Below are 23,213 nucleotides of genomic sequence, written 5' to 3'. Positions count from 1 at the left end.
AAGAGAAGTTACAAAAGAAGGACATTGACAACAGAACTTTGAAGAAGTCAAGAAAGTAAGTGTACTCAGTGTTGTGTATTTCTTTTTTTCTTCTTCTTGTGTGTGTGTGTGTGTGTGTGTGTGTGTGTGTGTGTGGTAGCTGCTATTCCTGACATGCAAACTACTACAGCATGCCAGAAGTCTGAGAAAGACTATGGAGATATGGAATTTACAACTGTAACACAAAAGAATCAGTAACATTTCTGAATATGTAATCACCACATAATGCATACACTTTATAAATGCCTCTAATGTCATATAGTTTTAAATGTATACATACAGTTTTAGAGACATTTCCATATGGTTGGCTCGTGCGATTGCTTCATCTCTCTCCTCATTGGCTATTTGTAGTCGAGACATAATAGCTTCATCACGTTCCCTTTGTGCAAAATACACCTCTTCAACCAGAGCTACCCAAAAATATCATCCAAAATTAATTAGAGAAAATAAAGGAGAAATGCATACTTTTAACAAAAATCATTTTCTTTTATTCACCTAAATTGGTATCAATTAATCACTTGACAAAAATTATTTTTAAAAGCTACTGTAAAATTGAGTTACCATTTCACACCCATAAAATAAAAAATTAAAAGGTCAAATAATAACAAATATTGTGATCTTGTGAAATAAAAATAATTCTCACATATAATTTTGCAATTGTCAAGAAGAATTTGACAATATTTATTACAGTTGAAGATGTCTGTAGCCTATAACCTGGCAAATCTCCTCTTTGGTTACAGAAATACTTGCACATAAGTGTAGAGAAACATGTATAAAAATGCTTACCGTAGCATTATATAACAGCAAAACCAGAAATAACTCAAATGTCCAGCAACAGGAGAGAGAATAAATAACTCACTTTACATTCAAAATGGGAATGCTATCCAGCCTTTAAAATGAATTAACTATGGACAAATCTCAAAAATGAAATTTTGACAAAACCAGCAAGTTGCAAAGGAAGACAACTCCACCTATTATTTATGGATAGACACAATTACGAAAAATATTAAAATAAGCATGTAAACAACAAACACCAAAGTCAGGAGGGTAGATAGATAGATAGAATAACAGATGGTAATAAATTTTTCAAGGAAAGTAAGGGTATGTAAGAGAGTATTTTGACAGATGGGGAATAGACTAAGCAGTTTGTCAATTGCTTTTTAAAAAATTAAACATACAGCTATGACCATAAGATTCAGCTATTCCATTCATAGATATTTTATAAATGCTAAGATATTTTTCCAAAATTAAAGTATTACTGAATGATAGTTTTAACACCTATTAGCTTTTATGTAAAATTTGATTATGAAAAACATGATTCTTTCTAGAATTCAGTACTTTCAAAGGATCAATATGCAACTCTCAAACATTTTTAGTAAAGAAAACTTAATTGTAAACACTGAGCTTTTCCAAGGTGGATGACTATTACAAAGTTCACTAGAAAATCAATATAGCATTTTAGCTGGAATTTGCTCATTAAACACCCACAGCTCTACTGCAAATTATGATGGAATGAATAAAGCAAATACGCATGCTTCTTTCTTTTTATTAAATGTAAAATCTACTGTTAATTGCATCTCGTATGTCATACAAACTTTTGTCCTTAACTATTAAATAGAAGCCTTAACAAAAGTCATTAGAGATTCTCTTTCTTTGACTTGAATAAATTTCAATATTTGTTCAGGAAAGGTTCACAGCAGTTAAATCACATTAACAAATATTATTAGCTACTATGTAAGCCAACCAAGTGAAATACTTATATTGTAGGTAAAACAAATCACTGCGTGTTTACAATAATATTTGGATATCTCCATTTTTAAACATGGTTATCAAATATTGTATAATTCTTAGTCAAATTCAAAAGAGATTCATCGAGAGGATCACCCCCCCCACCACCACCCACCACCAAATTCTCAAATTTGTTTAGTAAGCTAATTGTTTTCTAATATGGGCAAAAGTAAATATGAAGAGGCTAAACCATACTAAGTATGAGTTTATTGAGTCAAGACAAAGTACATATTTTCTTAGTAGAACCCAAGTCTATTGACAAACCCATATTGTACACTTCTCAAACTACTTTTAAAATACAGTAAGAGACAGTATATTGGAAAACATTCTAGTTTAAACATTGGATCATGATCCCCTAAATAACATAATTTGGAGGATAGACATTGGCCAGGAAAAGGAATCTGTTTGTTAACATCCTCAAAGAAGTTATGTAAACAGAAAAGGCTGAACATAAAGAGAGGGGAAAAGAAATAATTAGGATTTGAATTTGAGACATATAAAATAATCATCAATTACAATTCGTGTTCCAAAATTCTAAGAACAAATTCTAAGCATAGATGATAGCTTTGTAAAAGACAGGTCTTTACTAAACATGAAAGAACGTCCCATGGCTGAACAGCTAACCATTACTACCTTTGCATGAGGTTAAGTGGATTCCTTGCAAATATGATAGTGTTTTATGAAACCACCAATATATATTCCAGAACCACAAATATCACACTGGTTTTTTAATTTTCTTGGAAATTGTATTGTCTCTCTCTTTGTATAAAGTGGATGTGAATTTAAAGACAAATGGTAAATGCCCCACATCAGTAGAAAATTAACCAACCTACTTCATGTAGCTTGATGCTTCCTTTTTTTTGCATTACAATGCTGGATTCCACTTTTTACTTCAGAGCTTCTTTTAAAGAAGAAACTATTGTTTTTCTAAAATTGAATTAGCATGTTCAATATTTTATATGATTATTTCATACATAACCTCTTCTGATTAAAGAGTCATACAGGCTCACTGTATAAATGCAGAGACAGAAATATTTTACATAGTTTGTAACATTCTGTATATATTTAAAATAAACAGAGTATGTTCCTATATTTTTCAGTAATCTTCAAAAATATAAAACATTTTATATTCACCCGAACCTGTTTGGTTCAATGGATAGAGCATCGGCCTGTGGACTTACGGGTCCCAGGTGAAGGTGTGCAGGAGGCAGCTTATCGATGTTTCTAGCTCTCTATCCCTCTCCCTTCCTCTCTGTAAAAAATCAATAAAATATATATTAAAAAAATAAAAAAACAAACATTTTATATTGTACATGAAATTTTATCATTTGGACATGCCATATTTCATTAAACTAAGATGCTCCTAATATAAGATTTTACACTGTTCTAAGTTATTCACTATATAAACAACACTGTAATGAACATCTTTGAATATAAATCCTTATGTATGAACTTAGCTAATTACTTAGGAAAATTCCTAGAAGTATAACTACTACATTAAAAGTTGGCATTTTAGGAGAAAAGAAGATGGCGGCATAGGTAAACACCAGAAATTGCTGTCTCGCACAACCACTTCAAAAACACAACTAAAAGACAAAACGGACATCATCCCAAAACACAGAAAGGCTGGCCGACTGGAAATTCTACAACTAGAAGGAAAGAGAAAAGCGCACTGAGACTCAGAGGAGGTGTGGAAGTAAAGTGCAGAGGTATGGAGGCACATGTGGAAAGGGCTGGCAACTGAGGACATGGCTGTCTCTTTCAATCGGGGAAGCGGGCAGAACTCGAGGGCAGCTTTCCCTCAGAAGTGCTTGCAGTGATTACTGGGACAATGAGACCCGGGACCTCTTAGGGCAGGACTGAGAATCAGCCATAGCTGTTTGCTCTGCCCTGTTGATTCCCTGAGACCCCGTCCCACCCAAGCTGTGTGCAGAGGCTTTTGCATATGAATTACCTGGCCCTTTGCAATCTAAAATTATCTAACAAACTGCAGCTGTGTCAGAGAGACCCAGAACTTCCAAGAGAAGGCCCAAGGCCCCACAGCAGCTTGCATTGCTTCACAGCTGGGCCACATCTGGGCACCTCCAAACACCCAAAAAAGAAGAGGAATCTGCAGAACTTTCCGTAGCTCCTGCTAGGTAGCCTCAGGAAGAGGCTAAATTAGCTCCTCCTTAGAGATCCAAGAGCCAGTATACCCAGTGGTCAGAGTGGGACCATCAGATTACAACTCCTCAAATCCATAAGGGACATACTCAGGGGGCAGACGCAGTGAGCACCAAAGCCCCACTGAAGCAAGTCTTGCCCCATAAGGGTGTCTCCAGCACAGAAGTTCTCCCACTGCAGACACAGCTGATTCTCACAGCCAATTGGCCTGGAGGTCAATTCCTCCCAGTGATACCTACAACAATCAAGGCTTAACTACAACAAGACTGTGCACAAAGCCCACAAAGGGGTGCACCAACAGTGTCCACCTCAGGTAATTGCGGAGGCTGAGCCACTGGGCCCTATAGGACTCCTAGCACAGAAAGCCACTCTATCACATGGAAGCATTAAAAATGCAGAGACAAAGAAACAGGTCACAAATGACAGAAATGGAGGAAAGCAAATTACTGGATATAGAGTTCAAAACCACGGTTATAAGGTTTTTCAAGAATTTTCTAGAAACCTCTGATAAATTTAGTAAGAACCTCAAAAAGGCTAGTGAAACCGCCAATAAACTTAGTGAGACCCTCAAGGAATCTAGTGAGACCCTCAATGTTGTGATAAAGGACCAACTAGAAATTAAGCATACACTGACTGAAATAAAGAATATTATACAAAGTTCCAACAGCAGACTAGAGGATGCAGGAATCAAGTCAAAGATTTGAAATACGAAGAAGCAAAAAACACCCAGCTGGAAAAGCAAAAAGAAAAAATAATCCAAAAATATGAAGATAGTGTAAGGAGCCTCTGGGACGACTTCAAGTGTACCAACATCCGAATTACGGGAGTGCCAGAAGAGAGAGAGCAAGATATTGAAAACCTACTTGAAGAAATAATGACAGAAAACTTCCCCTGCCTGGTGAAAGAAATAGATTTACAAGTCCAGGAAGTGCAGAGAACCCCAAACAAATGGAATCCAAAGAGGACCACACCAAGACACATCATAATTAAAATGCCAAGAGCAAAAGACAAAGAGAGAATCTTAAAAGCAGCAAGAGAAAGAAACTCAGTTACCTACAAGGGAGTACCCATACAACTGTCAGCTGATTTCTCAACAGAAACTATGCAGGCCAGAAGGGAGTGGCAAGAAATATTCAAAGTGATGAATACCAAGAACCTACAACCAAGATTACTTTATCCAGCAAAGCTATCATTCAGAACTGAAGGTCAGATAAAGAGCTTCACAGATAAGGAAAAGCTAAAGGAGTTCATCACCACCAAACCAGTATTATATGAAATGCTGAAAGGTATCCTTTAAGAAGAGGAAGAGGAAGAAAAAAGGTAAAGATACTAATTATGAACAACAAATACATATCCATCAACAAGTGAATCTAAAAATCAAGTGAATAAATAATCTGATGAACAGAATAAACTGGTGAATATAATAGAATCAGGGGCATAGAAAGGTAGTGGACTGACTACTCTCGGGGTAGGGGAAGGGGAGTGGGGGGTGGGAGAAGAAACTGGACAAAAATCGTACACCTATGGATGAGGACAGAGGGCAGAGGTTGTGGTAAGGGCAGAGGGTGGAGGGGAGCTATGAGGGGGAAAAAGAGGAACAATTGTAATAATCTGAACAATAAAGATTTAATTGAAAAAAAATTCGGCATTTTAGCTCCTGACATATGCTTTAAATTTTTCTTTTGTGAAGTTGCAATAAATTTATAAGTCCTTACTTATTGTTGATAGGTCTGTGACTTTAAGAAAAATGATGGCTAAGAACAGAAATTTTACTATAAGTTAAATGATATAAACAAGAGTTAAGTTCCTGTGACAACTCATCAATGGTGTAGCAAAATGTTATCAAGGACCTGCTATACTTACCAATGGTATAGGAATTGATAAAGATTAATTAGAAAATTACACAAAACATGTTTTAATAGAAAAACTCTAAGACAAGGACGTGTGTGTGTTTTGTTTTGTTTTTTCAAAATCCCCAATTACTACATACAACTATTTAGTACATATAACTAAACACTATATAAGAACATTTTCTAAAATATGGTTTACATTTGAACATTTAATACATCTCAGAACTACAACCTGTAATACTTTCAACAATGAAGATAAAACTACAATTTTAATGTGAAAGAACCTTATCCCTGAATTATTATAGTATTATTTTATACACTTTTAAAATACAATTTTAAGAAATATTTAAATTACTTTCTGTACATAATATCTACTTTAAATAGATACCAATTTGAAAATTCTGTGAAATATTATTGCTACCTAAACTTTTTAGAATTAACCATATAGAAAAAAGCTTAAGAAAATATTATCTGAAAGTTTTCTATTACTTTTCTGTTCTAAATACCCTAATAATTTGATATGCTCTAAAATGCTTTCATTCCAAATTCCACAGTATGCCATACATAATAAAATATTGCCAGTTGATGGTTATTGTTATGCATACTGGTTTCTGCTTCCTCAACGCTTATTTTGTTTCCTCCAGAAAACACAAACTCTTTTAGGGAGAGAGGTGACAACATTGGCCATAATCTACTTTCAAGTATTATTTGTCCTGGCACTCATTGTAATTAATCCTGATTCATACCCTGGGATTCTGTAGCCAAAGATAATATAATCAACCTCTATCTATCAATATTTCTAACTAAATGTATTTCAAAGAGAATGGGCCTTTTTGTTTTTATCTGAAATGACTGGTCATATTCTTGAAATCCTTTTTCCTTCCAAAATAAAACACGCAGATATATAAATGTATATGTAATTTACATTTATTACTTAATTATAATTTAATATTTTTAAGTCATTTAAGTGTAAGATTAATGGTTTTCACATTTTACTTATGCCCATTATATACACAGAAAAATGACATTCCAATGTGTGTTATTTCTTAGAAGTATATATTATGTTATTTTCTATTCTCCTGATATGCAGAACTAATTAATTCTTGTTCTTCTTAATCATTAGATCATCAACATCATGGGAGATATGGTATAGGTAAACAAATTTTTTACAAGAGAATAATGTAAATATTTTCTATTACACAACAGTATTTATTTTTCCATGTTATTAGTTGGGGTGTCTGAATATATTTTATATAATGGTAGATTACCTATCCATACTTTTAACATTTACATGTTAACCTAGATAGAAAAACTTAAGCTATTACATTTTGTGCAATAAGAAGAGCTTGACAGTATTTTTCTATTTATAAAATATAACTCTAAATTTGAGCATGGAGAAAATCTATTTTTTTTAAAAAAAAGCAGATTAAATGCTTGCATAAACCATAATGTAAGTTAAGCAAATTATGTAACCACTGAATTATATGTAAAATGTAACTAAGATATCGATGATAGATAGATAGATAGATATAGATAGATAGATTGATAAGATAGATAGATAGAATTATAAGCATAAGACTTAGGAACTAAGGAGTTCTTTTGGCTAAAACCCAATATTGGCCTTATTTCAGTTTAATTGGAAGGGGATCTCAAATTCATCTTCTCCATGAGATATCAGGAACCTGGATTTATCTTTGTACCAAAGGTTAATAAGAAATGTGTCTGCAAAAGTCAAACAGCATTAAATACTAAAAACTGATTATTATTCTACAGGAGTTGTTCTGTCATTCATAATCTCTCCATGCTCCAACCTTCCACAGCTAATCTTTAATGGATGACATGCAAGAAAGAAAAATAACTAACATATAAAGCAGAGACTCTAATGTGAGCATTTAAAAAGTAAAATAAGGCTTTTAAAGAAACAAATGTTTTAAATATCACAAAAATAATTTATCAAAACTACTCTTTTGTGTAAAATTTAAACAGCATCTGTATACTGTTAATGTAATAGAGGAATAAAAATTAAGAGACATTAAACACTAGACAATGCCCACTGAGACTGTTTAGAAAAAATGAAAGGTTTAATTAAACAATTTTTAAAAGTATGGCCACATCAGTGTCCTAAAAGTAAATGAGTGGATGCAAATCAAGCCACACAATACTCTCTTACTATCAAATTCAATTTACGTAAAGCAAATTTTGAAGTGTTTGTGGCTTAATCATTTTATTTAAATTAGAAGACATGCTTACCTAAAAGACAAAGAGTTCATGTTTCTGCGATGTTTCTCAAAAATATCCTCTAGTATTTGAAGGTCATATGTACTAACGAATTTCAAATAATATTATCCACATATATAGTTTAATGGGTTAAAATACAGTATAAAGTCCTAAACAGCTACAGTGAGATACATTTTTTTCCCAATGCTAACATATAGGGAGCTAGCTTTTGTTAAGTAAAAAAGACTGACTTATTATATATTTTTCTCTTATTTTCTTTTTATGTAGAGATTAAAAACATGATTTTCATATTTTTCAAACTTTCCAAATAAAATTAAATCTGAAAATCAAGGAAAACTAAAAACTGCAGAAAATAAATAAAATAAAAATATTTTAAAATTATTTTTAAAAAGACATTATCAATTTTTTCTGAAATAAAACGTACATAAATAGCTGTGGGACAGTTACTTATAGTAGCTACACTTTGAATATGCACCTCTTAGATGAAGAAGTCTTGAGAAAACAAGATAGTGACATCATCATCTTATCATCATAATTTCCATTTATTGAGTGCCTTCAATGGGTTAAGCATTCATAAACATTATTTCACTTAAACGTCACAGCTACCTATAAATAGGGTTTAGCCAAAGTTTGGGGAGGCTGTAACTTGCACGAGAGAAGAGTTTAAAAAAAAAAATAGTAAAACAAAGGTCTGAATTCGAAGTGTGAGCATCAAACTGCACCTACTGCAATGCTGTATTATGAGTAAGAAGTGACTGCACACAAAAGAATGTTTGAAATCACACGTCTGTCCATTTGCTGATGTACATTCACTGTCTACCACATTGCCTAGTACATAACGACCCCTCAATAAATATTTCTTGTTTGAATTTTTAAGAAGTTATCACAGCCCCTATACAACGCCCAATAAAAACAGTCAGTGATGATGCTGACGTCAATAAAGAAGGGGAAGGTAAAAAGGTCAACCATTGGAGATTTTTTTAAAACATATTTACTGATTTCAGAGAGGAGGGGAGAGGGAGAGAGAGATAGAAACATCAATGATTAGAGAGAATCATCAATAGGTTGCCTCCTGCATGCCCCCTACTGGGTATCAAGACCACAACCTGGGCATGTGCCCTTGGCCAGAATCGAACCGGGGACCCTTCAGTCTGCAGACTGACGCTCTATCCACTGAGCCAAACAGACTAGGGCAACCATATGAGATTTTCAAATTCTCAGGAGATCACATTCCAATGAGAGAATTCACATCATGTAAAAACCATCAGGGAAACAAAGGAAATAAGCTTCCTGCTATTCCAACAGTGTACATGAACGTTTATCGTAGGTACACCTTGGACTAAATCCCAAATTCTCTGTATCCCGTTTATTTTATTTCAGATTCACATGTAAGTAATATGCACTAGTGCTAATAAATACATACATCTCAACAGTAATTATTCTCATCATCTAATCCTTTGTTTCCAATTTTTCCTCTCACTTTTCCATTAATAAACAGTGAACCATTAATTTTAATTAAAAGCTAAATAGAAAAAATATTTTCAAAACTTTTTACATTATCAAAAGTTTAAGAATTTCATAAAGATAAAAATAATCAAATATTAATATTAGCTATAACTTACTGAGTATATACTAGGTATTTTTATATATTCTCTCTAATCCTTAAAATAATCTGGGAAATTAATTAGTATTCACATTTTACATGGGACAGAGTAAATTCTGGACAGAATATAATAATTTGTTCAAAGTCAAACCTTATTAAGTCAAAGCTACGATCAAAACTTGGGTCAATCTGATTCCAAGGCTTTTGGTCTTTCCATTATTTCATTCTGCCTCACACAGAACTGGGCACGTTTTGTTTTATGTGGTTCTGACTATATCAGATTCGTATTCTTAGAAATTATACAATCAGCTGGGAAGACAAGATGATTAATATGTACATAAGTTACACATAAAGACAAAAAATAAATAAGGGGCAACGGAAGAAAAATGGCATAGGTAGGATGGCAAAATTTGATCACAGGCATCATATGAATTTCATGAAAGTTTGCTTTAAGTGCTCTTTATGTATTAAACTTATCCACAGGAAATATTTTAAGATTAGAAAGCAAGTAACTTTTTTTAAAAATCACATCTTTTAAAAGTAACATTTTCTTTTTCTAATACAAAATCTAATCCATGTTCACTGGAGAAAACCTACTGTTGATTGAAACATTAATACATCCATTAATACTACCAAAATTTGCCTTTTTATTGATTTTATTTTTTAAATTATTTTTTTATGAGAGAGAGACAGACAGACAGAGAGAGACAGAGAGAAACATAAAGTAAGAGTGATACTAGATCTGCTGCCTATTGCATGCCCCCTACCGGGGATCAAGCCTGCAACCAAGGCATATGCCCTGAAGCTGGGAACTGAACTGGCAACCTTTCCATGTGTGGAATGATGCCCAATCAACCAAGCCACACTGGCCAGGGCTGCCTCTTGTTTTATAAAATATACACATGTATACAACAGGGTGTCCCCAAAAATGTACACACACACTTTGAATAATTATAAAGGCAGTGTTTATTAAAATACATTCCATTTTCAAAATTGAGCTAGCAATTTTTTGGGACACCCTATTCATATATATATTTTTTGATTATATGATAAATAAAGTCTTCCCCTACTTCTTTTTCTTAATACTGTCATAAACATTTTCTCATCTCATCAAACATTCCCCAGAAATTATTTTAATTACTGCATGTCTCACATAAATGCCCTTTCATTTATTTAACCATTCCCTTATTATTCGATTGATTTTAGTTCTCTTGCTGTCATAACACTCATATGTGAATATCTTTATATATAAATCTTTATACTTTATATACTGAAATGAAACAACTCCTATTTCCTTGAGTACCTGCATTTTATTAACATTTTATTTGAAATACCTATTGACATATATTTATACTTGTATCCCAGTTGTAATTTCCAATGTGCAGTTCAGGATGTTTCTGCATTTATTTTTTTAATGTGAAATATCTTGACTTTTAAAATATTTACATTTTGCTTAAGTATAATACTTAAATGTATGTGCATATTTGTAATATACTTTACCAAACACACTTTTTATTTCAAATATAAAAAGGAGCAGTGATAGAAACAAACATCCACTGATTATTTATTCTTTCATATGACACTAAATAAAACATGTAACTATAGTCTTATAATGCTCCCCTTTCCATTCAGGTACTGACACAGTTGTTTCTGTTATGGTGTTTTGCCTTCTGACCTCTCATAGGTAGAAGATAAGCTATTTACAACAGTATGTATGAGAAATTATGAAAAAGTTCATGAGTCTACCAAGGGTCAGTTAATAAATTTCTAGTAGCTTCAAACCAAAGAATTTCTTAAGCAATTCAGATTCTTTATTTCCATATATTATAATAATAATTCTCTCTAATGTCACAATTAAAGTATCTTTACTCTTTTTTCAATAAAATAGAACTGAAACATTAAAAAGTAAAGATACATTCTAAAAATTTATACTTTAAAAACTAAGTGATTGGTCATCTTTTTTTAAAACTAGATTGCTTTGTCCAGAGAAACTACATTGCATTATTATTTTCATCAATTTAGGAGGCTATAAAAACACACTAAACATGTTTAACATTTACTTAAAAATATCATTAATGATAAATATTTGATTAATAAGAATCATAAGGCAGTCAAATTCTTTCCATTTAATGCATATATGATTCTTAGTGTAGCCAAAGGGAACCCTCAAATATATACCAACAAATATTCGAAGTATATAATTAGCTACATTATGCAAAAGTTTAAAGAGTAAGTAATTTTGCTTTCTGACTCTCCCCCTCCAAAAGCGATGCAGACATATTAATTCATAATTTTTGGTCACAACTGCCTAAATCTTATTAAATGTCTTCTCTAAGACACATACAAAGTTAAATTATGTTGCAAGCACTTTAAAACAAATGTCCTTCATGTAATATCTTCCTAGTAAACAGCCAAGAAACTTTCAAATTGTTCTGGATTTATATGAGTCATTTGTTTTTAATATACTTTTAAGTTTCCTTAAAATATATTACTCCCCCATTTTCCCACCCTAAAAAATCATGGTAGTTTAAGAGAAAAACAATCATCTGGTATTTAGCTGGAGTATTTATTTATAGTCATTTTGCCTATATTTTCATAGTGCTATTTAATCCTACTTTGTACGGTAATATTTTGAAGACAGACTGTATCTGCTAATGTCTCCGATAATAGTTTTTTCATATATGTAACTAAAGTTACAGGTAAGTGGCTTATAAAATATAGTAACTTCAAACAAGTCACAAAATATAATTATTCCTTAAAATCATTCGAAATTGATATAAAAATGTTAAAATAATCTCTAAAATGCCTCTGCATGTTAACTGCTATTATTCTATGAAATTTCTCTTTCCTTAATACACTAGAACAGTCTGAGGTAGAGTCACAGTGGCATATATGTGTATATAGATGAGAGATCATAACTCTTGACAATCATCTGATCATATCTGTAATATACTACAGGCATATTTAAAAATGTTCTCCTCACAAAGACCTGTAAATAAAGATGGACTACAAAATATATTTAAGGGAGTCATTTATAATCTTAAACTTTGGCAACCTGTCACTTTAATCTCAGAGAAAACATTACCTCTACCATCATCCGCATTATCAGATAAAAATTTATTAATTGCACAAAATAGATTTTTAAATGAAATGTAGGTTTCCACTGGCAATGAGTATATGACTATCTTCATACAAAGGAGAAGTATTTCCTGTCAAAGAGCTAAAACAATAAGTGGTATCTGAACTGCTGGTTGAAAGGTAGAGGCACTGGTAATCATTATTTCCCCTTGTTTGTTCAGGCCCTTCCAACAAAACAAACAACCTTTTTGTGATTGGATTGACATGGTGTTAACAATGCATTTAATGCCCAAATCAGTATGAATACAGGTAAAGCTCTCACTAATACCAGAGCCAGGATGTTAAAGCCACCTATTTTCTAAGCAGCCAAAAAAAAAAAAAAAAAAAAGGGACAGAGCTTCCCTCCTTCGGCAAATAGCTAGTATGCTAGTAGTATTCACCAAGCCACATAATACAATAACCTCGTGCATATTTCTTAAGGCTATATGTTACAATTCATCTGCCATACCTGCTGTCTTTTCAGCAATTTGGGCTTCAGTTGCTTTCTCATAGAGTTCCAACTTAAGCTTTAGTTCTCTCTGTTCTTTATTTTCTTTAGACAGTTTTTCTTGAAGCTTAAATATATTGAAAAAAAACACAGATTCTTATCTGATAAATTTCTTCCACAAATATACTTAAGCCCAAAGTAAAATTGTTTTTTTTCTAATATAAATATATTACATTTAATTGCCTAAATACATAACTTCAGGGATTAAAAAACACACACAATATTTAAGGTTTGAAGATATTTTATAAGTAATTACCCATAATGACATAAAAACTATAAAAACATTATGATATACATTTTATTTGTGTGTGTGTTTATGTGTAGGCAAATAAAATTAAAGAGGGAACAATATAATTATTAAAAATATATACGGCAAAAAGCAATCTGATCAATTCTATTGTCTTAAAGGCAAAGACTTGGGAGGGACTATCCTAGGTAAATAATGGACAGCACAGCTTTTCAGCTTCTCTAAATATTTTTAATATTTTGAAACAAAATTAATTAGATAATAATCTTAGTATCTGATCTCCCTTGGAGATTGCTAGCCCATCATAATCTGTTTAAATTGGCACTGGCACCTGATTCATATTGGCATATAATAAATAACTGCTAAATGAAAGTACAGAAAATATCTACAGTTCTCATACGGTATCCCTCCAAATGTTTTTTTTTTTTAATTCCTCCCTCAGATTTTGTCATTTGTTCTGTTTTCCATTACATATGAGCAACATTCCTAAAATCATGCTTCAGTTTGATTAGGTCAACAACAAGAATATTGAAATATTAAAATCAGACAAGAATGAAGAGGTTAAAGAAAACAGAAGGCATACAAAAGTGAACATCCTATATAATAAAAGGCTAATATGCAAATCAACCAAACAGTGGAACAACCAGTCGCTATGACATGCATTGACCACCAGGGGGCAGATGCTTAACACAGGAGCTGCCCCTGGATGGTCAATTCGCTCCCAAAGGGGGAACACTGTTCAGCCAGAAGCCGGGATCACAGCTGGCGAGCGCAGCGGTGGTGGTGGGAGCCTCTCCCGCCTCTGTGGCAGCACTAAGGATGTCTGATTGATGGTTACTGGACTGTGAGAGGGTGTAGACCAGGCTGACGGACATCCCTCCACCCGCCCCGCCGAGTGCACAAATTTCATGCACCAGGACTCTAGTTATTTAATAACATTATTTAATGTTCAAAGGAATGTAACTAGAAACAGAGTCAGAAAAGGTAAAATGTGACATAAACTGGATTGGACAAAATACAGCAGTGTAAGATAAGGTAAATTAAGATATTGCCAAACCCTGGTAATTTAAAGTTTAATTACATATATTATTGAGGTGAAATATAGGGCAAAGATATTAATAAAAAAAAGAAAAGTAGCGCATTAAATTTCTCATTCTCTAAAATACTGAAATAAAGTTTTACAGCAGTTAAACCTGAGTTGACCTTTTTTTTCACGTATCTACTTAAAGTACCATAGATTTATGAAAAAGGAAGTGATATCACAGGCCAGCAAAGGCAGGCAACCAAAGAAATTGCTGTTTATATACAATCTCTCTACTCAATCATACCCTGATGGCATGATATGGCAACAACCTAAAGCTTTAATATGTTTTAAAGCTTTTAAAGGATAAAAATACACAGCAAAACTGAACTGTGATGGATAGCAAAATAAGTTTAGAAAATCGACAGTTAAAACACAGTACAGTTATCAGGTTTTTCTATATGGTACCTTTTTATGGCTTGCTCTGAGAATGTCCAATTCTGTTTGAAGAAATGCAATAGTCTTGTCTTTATTTAACTCTGAAGTAACTTGACAAGGAATCATACATTCATAGTGCAAATCATCATTTGTATGTTCCATACTGCTGTAATAAAGAAAACTATTTATTAAACAACATAAACATATAATTTCTAGTATACAGGACCTATAAATTTTACCCTTCAAATGGGGAGAGACAAACTTAATTTTAACAAGAAATAGATAAAGTTACTTAATTTTAAATTTCTCTTGTTATGCACTAAGAAAATCCTATGGATGAAAAGAATAAATATATCAATTTCATAGAGGTGTTACTCTATCAACAGAGAGAGGTAACTCTGTGGAAAGCATTTAGTAACATCTATGGAGACTCATGGTTTTGTGTACTTAAAGAATTCAGGTTTTAGGGGCTGTGCGTATTAATTTAATTTGTACTTTTAGTCAGGACTAGATACTTTTTTCACGTTCCTGAAAGTGAGAACAGTAATCATAATTTTCTTTCAATTTGGGTGACAGTGTAATACTTTCATTATTAAATTTAAAACATATTAAACACGAAAAGTTTTTCCTGTAATATTTAACAGTACGCAAAACATCTTTTTTTGACATTTTGCAGGCTATTTGAGAAGATGTCAATTTATTAGTGAGTAGTATAAAGCAAGGAAGGGGAAAAGCAATGGGCAGTTTCGATGGCACTATATTTGTGAGCACAGGTACATCTTAGAGCCTCTCGGGAGAGAGTAAGCAGTGAGGCCTGGGACTGCCAGTGCAGCTCTACTTCCCACGTGCATCTTCTGTTGCAACTGTCCCAGATATCTCACATTCCAGCTTTGGCCCAACCTCTACTATTTATTTTTCTCATGTGGTTATAAAATGTTTGTCACCTCTTCACTCATCCCTACCCTTTCTCCCCCAAAAATATGCTCTAATCTGTACTTCAGTACGAATATAGCTCATTGCTAAGTGGCAGGAACATATTAATTTATCTACTGAATACTTTTAAAGCAAACAGAAATAGCTGCTTCCTGTGTAAAATTATGAAGACACTAGAGGCCCAATGCACAAAATTCGTGCAAGGGCTCGGCCCTTGCAGCTGTGGCAGCTTGCCTCAGCCCTCGAAGCCCCAGCTTCATCCAGAAGGTCATCTGGAAGGACATCCAGAAGGTCGTTCCGCTATCCAGTCTAATTAGCATATTATGCTTCTATTATTATATTCTATAAAATAAAATTTTGTCTGAACTGTAAATATAATTACATCAGTCACTAAGATTTTCTAATATAGTAGTATTTTCATAATACATGACTAATTATGAAAGTACCTTAATCCCATAAAAGTGACAGATGTCACAAATTCAGATCCTTTCATGGGATAGATAGGGAAGGTAAATAAGTAAAAGCTGCAGAATATAAAATAATAAAGATAAATGAAAGTATACAAGGCCTTTCTAAAAGCATTAAAATTCACTTAAATGAAAAATAATGCTAACCAAAACCATATCTCTGGGCTTATTTTGTTCTGGAGCTACTAGGTTTGGGCTCTGATTAAAAAAATACCATTAATATCAACTCAACAGTTATTTCCAGACCCATAATAAAAGATCACAGAAAATAATATTTAGCTGAAAAGAATAAGACCTCATGGCCTTTATTCAAACTCATCTTGTGCTTTTGCACTTGGCAATCTAGACCAGCGATTTTCAATCCATGTACCACAGAATTTTTAAAATATGTCAAATTAAAAAAAAATGACAACCAATACAACAATAGTTGTCCAATATGAATGAATCACAATTATACCTTTTTTGTCATGTTGGCAAAAATACATTTTTTTTGTGAGTCACAGAATTTCAGTAATTCGTTTGTGTGTGCCATGAGAAGAAAAAGGTTGAAAATCGCTGATCTAGATACATCATACTGATGTAATGGAAAACAGTAGAAAACTCTGGTAGATTCCGCAAATTTTAATATGCTAATGATATATCAAACTTAGCTCACACCATAAAGAAGGAAGGAAGAATGAAGTGAGGGAGGAAGACAAAAAGAGTTCTTGCAGTTCTTACACTCTGGATCTAAGGTTGCTGGCACTCACTTGGATTTTTCAGAAGTGCAGTGAGATGCCTCACCACCTGGATGAGGAAAATTCCTTGACTTCTGCTCTGGCAGTTGCGTGTCCTCACATGTGGCTTCATTAACTGATTTATTGCATTTCTGATGCTTGCTTCCTTTAGAATTCTCAGTCAGCTGTTTGTCTGGCTGTGTGCTTTTATTTCTTCCTGTAGTCTCATGTTCAATACAACTTTGGGCTGTTTAAAATAAAAACACACATAATGTAAGAAACACCATAGCTACATATTAAATCATTCAAATGAATATTTTTGTGGAAATAAATGCTCTCGGAGCTTTAAACATGTACTTATTAGTCTTGCTCCTATTGTGATCACGTAAGCATGAACAGCGTGATTCTGCCATGAATATTTCCATTCCCACAGTGAGAGAGCATTTAGGACAGTGGTTTAAACATGGATTCGGGTTGGAATAACCTGAGGTGTTTCTAGAAATCCAATAGCCCAGACCCATCTTATATTAATGAAACAAAAATATCCGGGAGCGATCGGATGACTCCAGCACGCAATCAAACTTGAAAATCATGGATTTAGAGGAATTATTTTCAGATTACTTTTTCTTCCTAAACTTTGAAAACTAGGTTGCAATAAGTTAGTGATTATAGTAAACTGATATTGTGCATGGAACTCTTAATATCAGACTGTCTGGATCAGAATTCCAGCTTTCCAAGTACATAATTTTGGGCAAGAAAACACACTCACACCTCAGTCTTGTTTTTAAAATTGGAATGTAATAAGTTACCTCAGTTGTTGTGAGTATTAACTGAGTTAATACATGCAAAACACTTGGCCTACTATCTGGCACATCTGTAAGTGTTAGCTATTATTTTTGTAACCATCATCATAATATTATAAAATGAATATTAGAATTATTTTAACTCCCATTTTATCAGATATGTACTATACATTAGGGGATCTGTTTCATAAGGCCTTGCTATCTCATAAAAATTATTTTAAGCTGTAACTAGTAAATGATAGCTATTTCAAAAGAAATGTATTATTTTGGGGGAAGAAAATGACATAAACACAAGTGCATAAAACAAACTTTCACCAGTAAATTAGATTAATAGGCACAAACACTGATTGTAAGTAGAACTTTATTATATCCACCAAACATATTAAAAAGCAAAACTGTAAAAAGCAGGTAAGTATCATCTGCTTCTTGGTGATGCCATCTGCAACCAGCCAAATTTAAAATTCTTTTGAGGCAGAGAGAGTAGTTTTAAAATAAAAGCAAAATGGGGCATTTATAGATAAGGTACTTCCCACAAAGTATTCTTTCTTTAAGAGGAAATTTTTTGCTTATATATGTGCTGAAATTAGAGCCAGTTAGAAAATCCACGTCGTGGACATTGTCTTTTGATGGCTGAAGCTAGATTAGAAACCACTAGTAAATTACTCTTGACTTCACTTTATTTGAGGGAATGAATTGGGAAAATATGCTATCATAATTACCTACTGTAAGGTATCTATAAAATTTCAACATTATATTCTCTTTTGGTTTAAAATATAACAATTGTAGGTTTTTGGAGATAATTTATTGCTTCTTGACATTTCAAAATGCATACTTGGTTGGCTTAGGTGTTCATCATGCTGTTTTTCTAGAAAAGCCTGGTATCGGTCACATGCAACCCCCAAAATCTTATAATTTTATAAATGAATTTTATAAAAAGGCTTTCAGGAATACCACTATATTATTAACAAACCATGCTTTTCAACACTCACAGAGAACTTTTAAGTAATTCAAAGGAAAGAAAATTATAAGTAGATAGTGAAAGCAATATCAAATAACAAAAAGTGTCCCCAGGGACATATTAAAAAATATCTATTAGGGCTTATACTATGCTACAGTGTATGAGGTACAAAGATTCAACAAAAAGTAAAAGGATGTGCCAGCTATAAATCGCCCCCAGTTGCTTATGCCAACACCATACCAACTGCTTCAGAATCTTAAGTCTTAATTCTCTGACCTGTTTTTGATACCAAACTTTGGATTACCAACTGTCCCATATTTTTGCCTCTGTATTTTTGTGTCTAGTTTAGCATCTTTCTCCTTTCAGTTTTTTATTCCTAACCTTCTACTGTTTAGTTTACCCCATCCCTGATATCTATACTTGCTATTTGCTTACTACAATTATAACTTTACTTCAGCTTACCTAATGTCAAATTTGTGATTTGTTGATTTCTTGGTAACTCACTGCCTTTACACCTGTGACCACTATCACCTCCAAATTCGGAGGAGAGGTAGGAGCTTCCCAATAAGAGGACTCCTTGCTGGTTCCTCCTGCATAAGAGTAATTAGAACCCTTTTTACTATTATTAAAATGAACTCAACAAGTCCTAACCCACTTCTGGATTTCAATTCTAAGTGTTTAATATTTTTTAAGACCCCCTGTACTGTGTGATTTGGCTCTGATTAATTCTGGATGTTTCTACTCTCACTCAGCATTTTAGATTCCTAACTATAACTGTTCATCAGACATTTGGAGCCTGCTCTGCAAATCAGACTATCCATACTCTTCTATGGAGACTTTGATTTTACTTTAGAGAAAACAAGGCTGATTTATAAAATTTCCCTTCCTGTCTGCCTTTTATTCTTTTTTTTTCTTTTTTCTATTTTAGCAAATATTGCTTAAATTCTTTGAATGCTCTTGATGCTTTCTTACTCTGCCATATTGCATTATTCTATATCAGAATTCAATCATCTGTATAGGAAGTTTGACTTCTCTAATTAATTTATTAATTTAATAATTCATGGAAAACCTATAGTTGATATGTCCTGTGATAAGTACTAGAAAGAAAAAAATCCCTAGCCAATTTGGCTCAATCGATAGAGCATCAGCTTGCAGACCGAAGAGTTCCAGGTTCGATTCTGGTTAAGGGAACATGCCTGGGTTGCAGGCTTGGTCCAATGTGCAGGAGGCAGCCAATCAAGGATTCCTTCTCTTCACTGATCTTCTATCTCTCTCTTCCTCTCCCTCCCTCTCTGAAATCAATAAAAATATATTTTTAAAAAACACAGGTAAGAAACAGACACACACACAACCCTCCCCCATCAAGGACTCTATAATACATTGAAGAAAGCAAACTGATCTAATAATTTGAATATAATGTGATAAGGAAGGATTCCGCTAGGGATTTAGAGACCAAATACAATGGCTACATATACTGATGCTCAACTGTAAACTCTGGGAAAACTTCACAAAGGCATTTGTTACAAAACAAACAAGCAAACAAAAAACAACCAAGTAGGAATATGCAAACTAATGAACTGCCAAAGGATTGGAGCTTGGAGAAATAAAGACAAAGTAACAGTCTATAAGAATAAGAAGAGAACAGGAAGAAGAGGCGCAGAACAAAAGGAATAACTTTAGGAAAAGCACAGTCATTTCTTACATGGACATGACAAGATGGTGTAGTCAGAAAGTGAAAATTTCTAAAATGAGCAACATGTAAAAACAAAGTCCAAGATGTGATTTAACTGGGGATGGGTTGATGAAATAGACTATAGTGAAGGTACCTGGAGAGGAGGAAATCAAGGACTCAGGGTAATAAAAAGCTTAACTCTGAAGACACTAAAGTCATCCAGGAAAATGACAAGAAACTGAGAAGAGAAATCAGAGTCAAATGCAAAATACTTCACGTACTGCGTAAACACACTAGGACAGACATGAGAAAGGTAATAAGAAATGATTGTGGATAACAGTCATTTCCTTTTTCCTTTTGAAATAATTTCAGCCTTATAAAAAGTTGCAAAAACAGTACAAAGAATTTCTATATATACTTCATCCATATTCCCCAAATGTTAACATTTGCCTATACTTGTTTTATTATCCATTCTCTGTATCTATCTGCCTACCTACACATATATAATTTTTCTGAAATATTTGAGAGTAAGTTGCACTTTGACTTTTCAAGTGAGATTTTTTTTATAATGTATTTTATTGATTTTTTACAGAGAGGAAGGGAGAGGGATAGAGAGTTAGAAACATCAATGAGAGAGAAACATCGATCAGCTGCCTCCTATACAGCCCTTACTGGGGATGTGCCTGCAACTAAGTTACATGCCCTTAACCCAGTGGTTCTCAACCTTCCTAATGCCGCGACCCTTTAATACAGTTCCTCATGTTGTGGTGACCCCTGATTTCATTGTTACAAATTGAACATAATTAAAGCATAGTGATTAATCACAAAAACAATATGCAATTATATATGTGTTTTCCAATGGTCTTAGACGACCCCTGTGAAAGGGTCATTCGACCCCCAAAGGGGTCGCGACCCACATGTTGAGAACTGCTGCCTTAACCGGAATCGAACCTGGGACCTTTCAGTCTGCAGACCAATGCTCTATCCACTGAGCCAAACCAGTTTAGGGCTCAAGTCTGATTTTAAGACACTATGCTGTTGCATCTTGCCAAATTTTCATCGCCTTACTCCAAGCCCAAGTGAAATTCAATTTCTGAGTTAATGCCGTCTCCAACCAAGAGAAAAAAATAGCATAGAGACTCTAATTCAGTCTTCAATTATTTTTTCCTGAACTCTCCAACCCAGGATAAAGGTCTTTATGAAGTGATAATGGGATGAAGCTATTGAAGTTTTAGTTTTGGGATGAAGCAAGCGTGGCTCAGTGGTTGAGTGCTGATCTATGAACCAGGTGGTAAGGGTTCAATTCCCAATCAGGAATCCCCAGTCGGGAGTGTGCAGGAGGCAGCTGATCGATGTTTTAACTCTCTATCCCTTTCTCTTCCTCTCTGTTCTGAAATTAATAAAAATATATTTTTAAAAAAATTTAGTTGAGCTATTGGTATTGCCAATCACCTGAAAAAGCATTACGTATGGAAATATCCTATCTAATAATAGACAAATGTGGTAATTGACCATACCTTCGCTATGCCTCCCATTGGCTAATCAGTGAGATATGCAAATTAACCGCCAAGAAAGATGGCGGTTAATTTGCATATGTAGGCATGAAGCAGCGGAGCAAAGACTGAAGGCAGCTCCGGCCGGAGCAGCAAAGGCTTGAAGGTGGCTCCAGCCGGAGCGAAGGCCTGGGTCCCGGGTGCCGGAGAAGGACCGGTGCCGGCAGCCAGGGGAAGGAAAGGCCTATTGCACGAATCTTCTCATGCAACAGGCCTCTAGTAAATCAATAAAATACAACAAAAAGTGAAGTTATGCCTCTGTTTTACAAACCAGTCAATTAGATAAATGTTTAAATGAATATTTTCACTTTTGATTAAAACTCTCATATGCAGGCAGACGAAAGCTTAAAGCTAAGACTATTGATTCTTCTCTCCCGCACATTTTAAAATGGAAACTCTATAACCTCCTTTAGTAATTTGCTTCACTGTTTAATCAATGTCATTGTTAATTATTTCACCATTAAGACTATTACTCTTCAAATTTATTTCTCCAAATGGACTTAGAGAATAAATTATCAATCTCTTCTTCATAATTCAAAGGCCTCTGAGATCTTTCTCTCCTCAGGGTTAAACAACAGGAAATGTTTTTCATGATGATTATCAGTCCCTTTATTCATTTGCTCTTCTATGGGCACCCTGTGTTACTTGGATGTAAGAATTTGATTACTTCAAATACATTCCCCAATTTTTGCTATTACTATCTAATGCTGCCACTGCCATATAAACTTATCCTGCGACCATTTGAAAATGATGTTATGGAAGACTACTACTAGATATTCCCCACATGGCACCTACAGCTCTTGCTAGAGATAATTTATCCACTTGGTCAAAATGGGCAGATTTAGTGAAGATATTTTTTGGAATCTTAATACTTAATACATGTGCCTAGACGGGCTGCTTTAAAAACCTTGTATCTCTTTAGTGACTTTCATGCTGTTCCTAATGGATCATTTTCATGATCTAACAAATCCTCTCTTTACTTCTAGAGGTACTAGTATTACCAACTGTCTCAATGGTAGCCTTGTTATTAAATTCTCAATTCCTTAGTCCAGAAAATTAACAGCATTATACTATTTCCTATTTTAGGAACAAAATCTTT

General features: G+C 33.7%; 1 protein-coding gene across 5 annotated transcripts in view; it reads right to left on the bottom strand.

Moving 5' to 3' along the window:
* MIPOL1 (mirror-image polydactyly 1) overlaps positions 1-23,213 on the bottom strand; it is a 340,601-nt gene that overhangs the window by 247,254 nt on the left and 70,134 nt on the right. For 4 of the 5 annotated variants that reach the window (XM_015570205.1, XM_006773314.2, XM_015570206.1 and 1 more), the window contains 4 exons: positions 17,162-17,375; positions 15,043-15,178; positions 13,268-13,373; positions 320-449 (listed from right to left, as the gene is read on the bottom strand). In XM_015570205.1, coding sequence (XP_015425691.1) covers positions 320-449; positions 13,268-13,373; positions 15,043-15,178; positions 17,162-17,375 — 586 coding nt within the window. Of the gene's footprint in view, positions 1-319; positions 450-13,267; positions 13,374-15,042; positions 15,179-17,161; positions 17,376-19,351; positions 19,480-23,213 lie in introns of all 5 variants that reach the window. The other variant, XM_015570208.1, reaches the window with a different exon arrangement.

Source organism: Myotis davidii, unplaced genomic scaffold, assembly GCF_000327345.1.
Source record: "Myotis davidii unplaced genomic scaffold, ASM32734v1 scaffold304, whole genome shotgun sequence".
Lineage (NCBI taxonomy): Eukaryota > Metazoa > Chordata > Mammalia > Chiroptera > Vespertilionidae > Myotis > Myotis davidii.
This window is presented reverse-complemented; position numbering and strand designations above follow the sequence as displayed.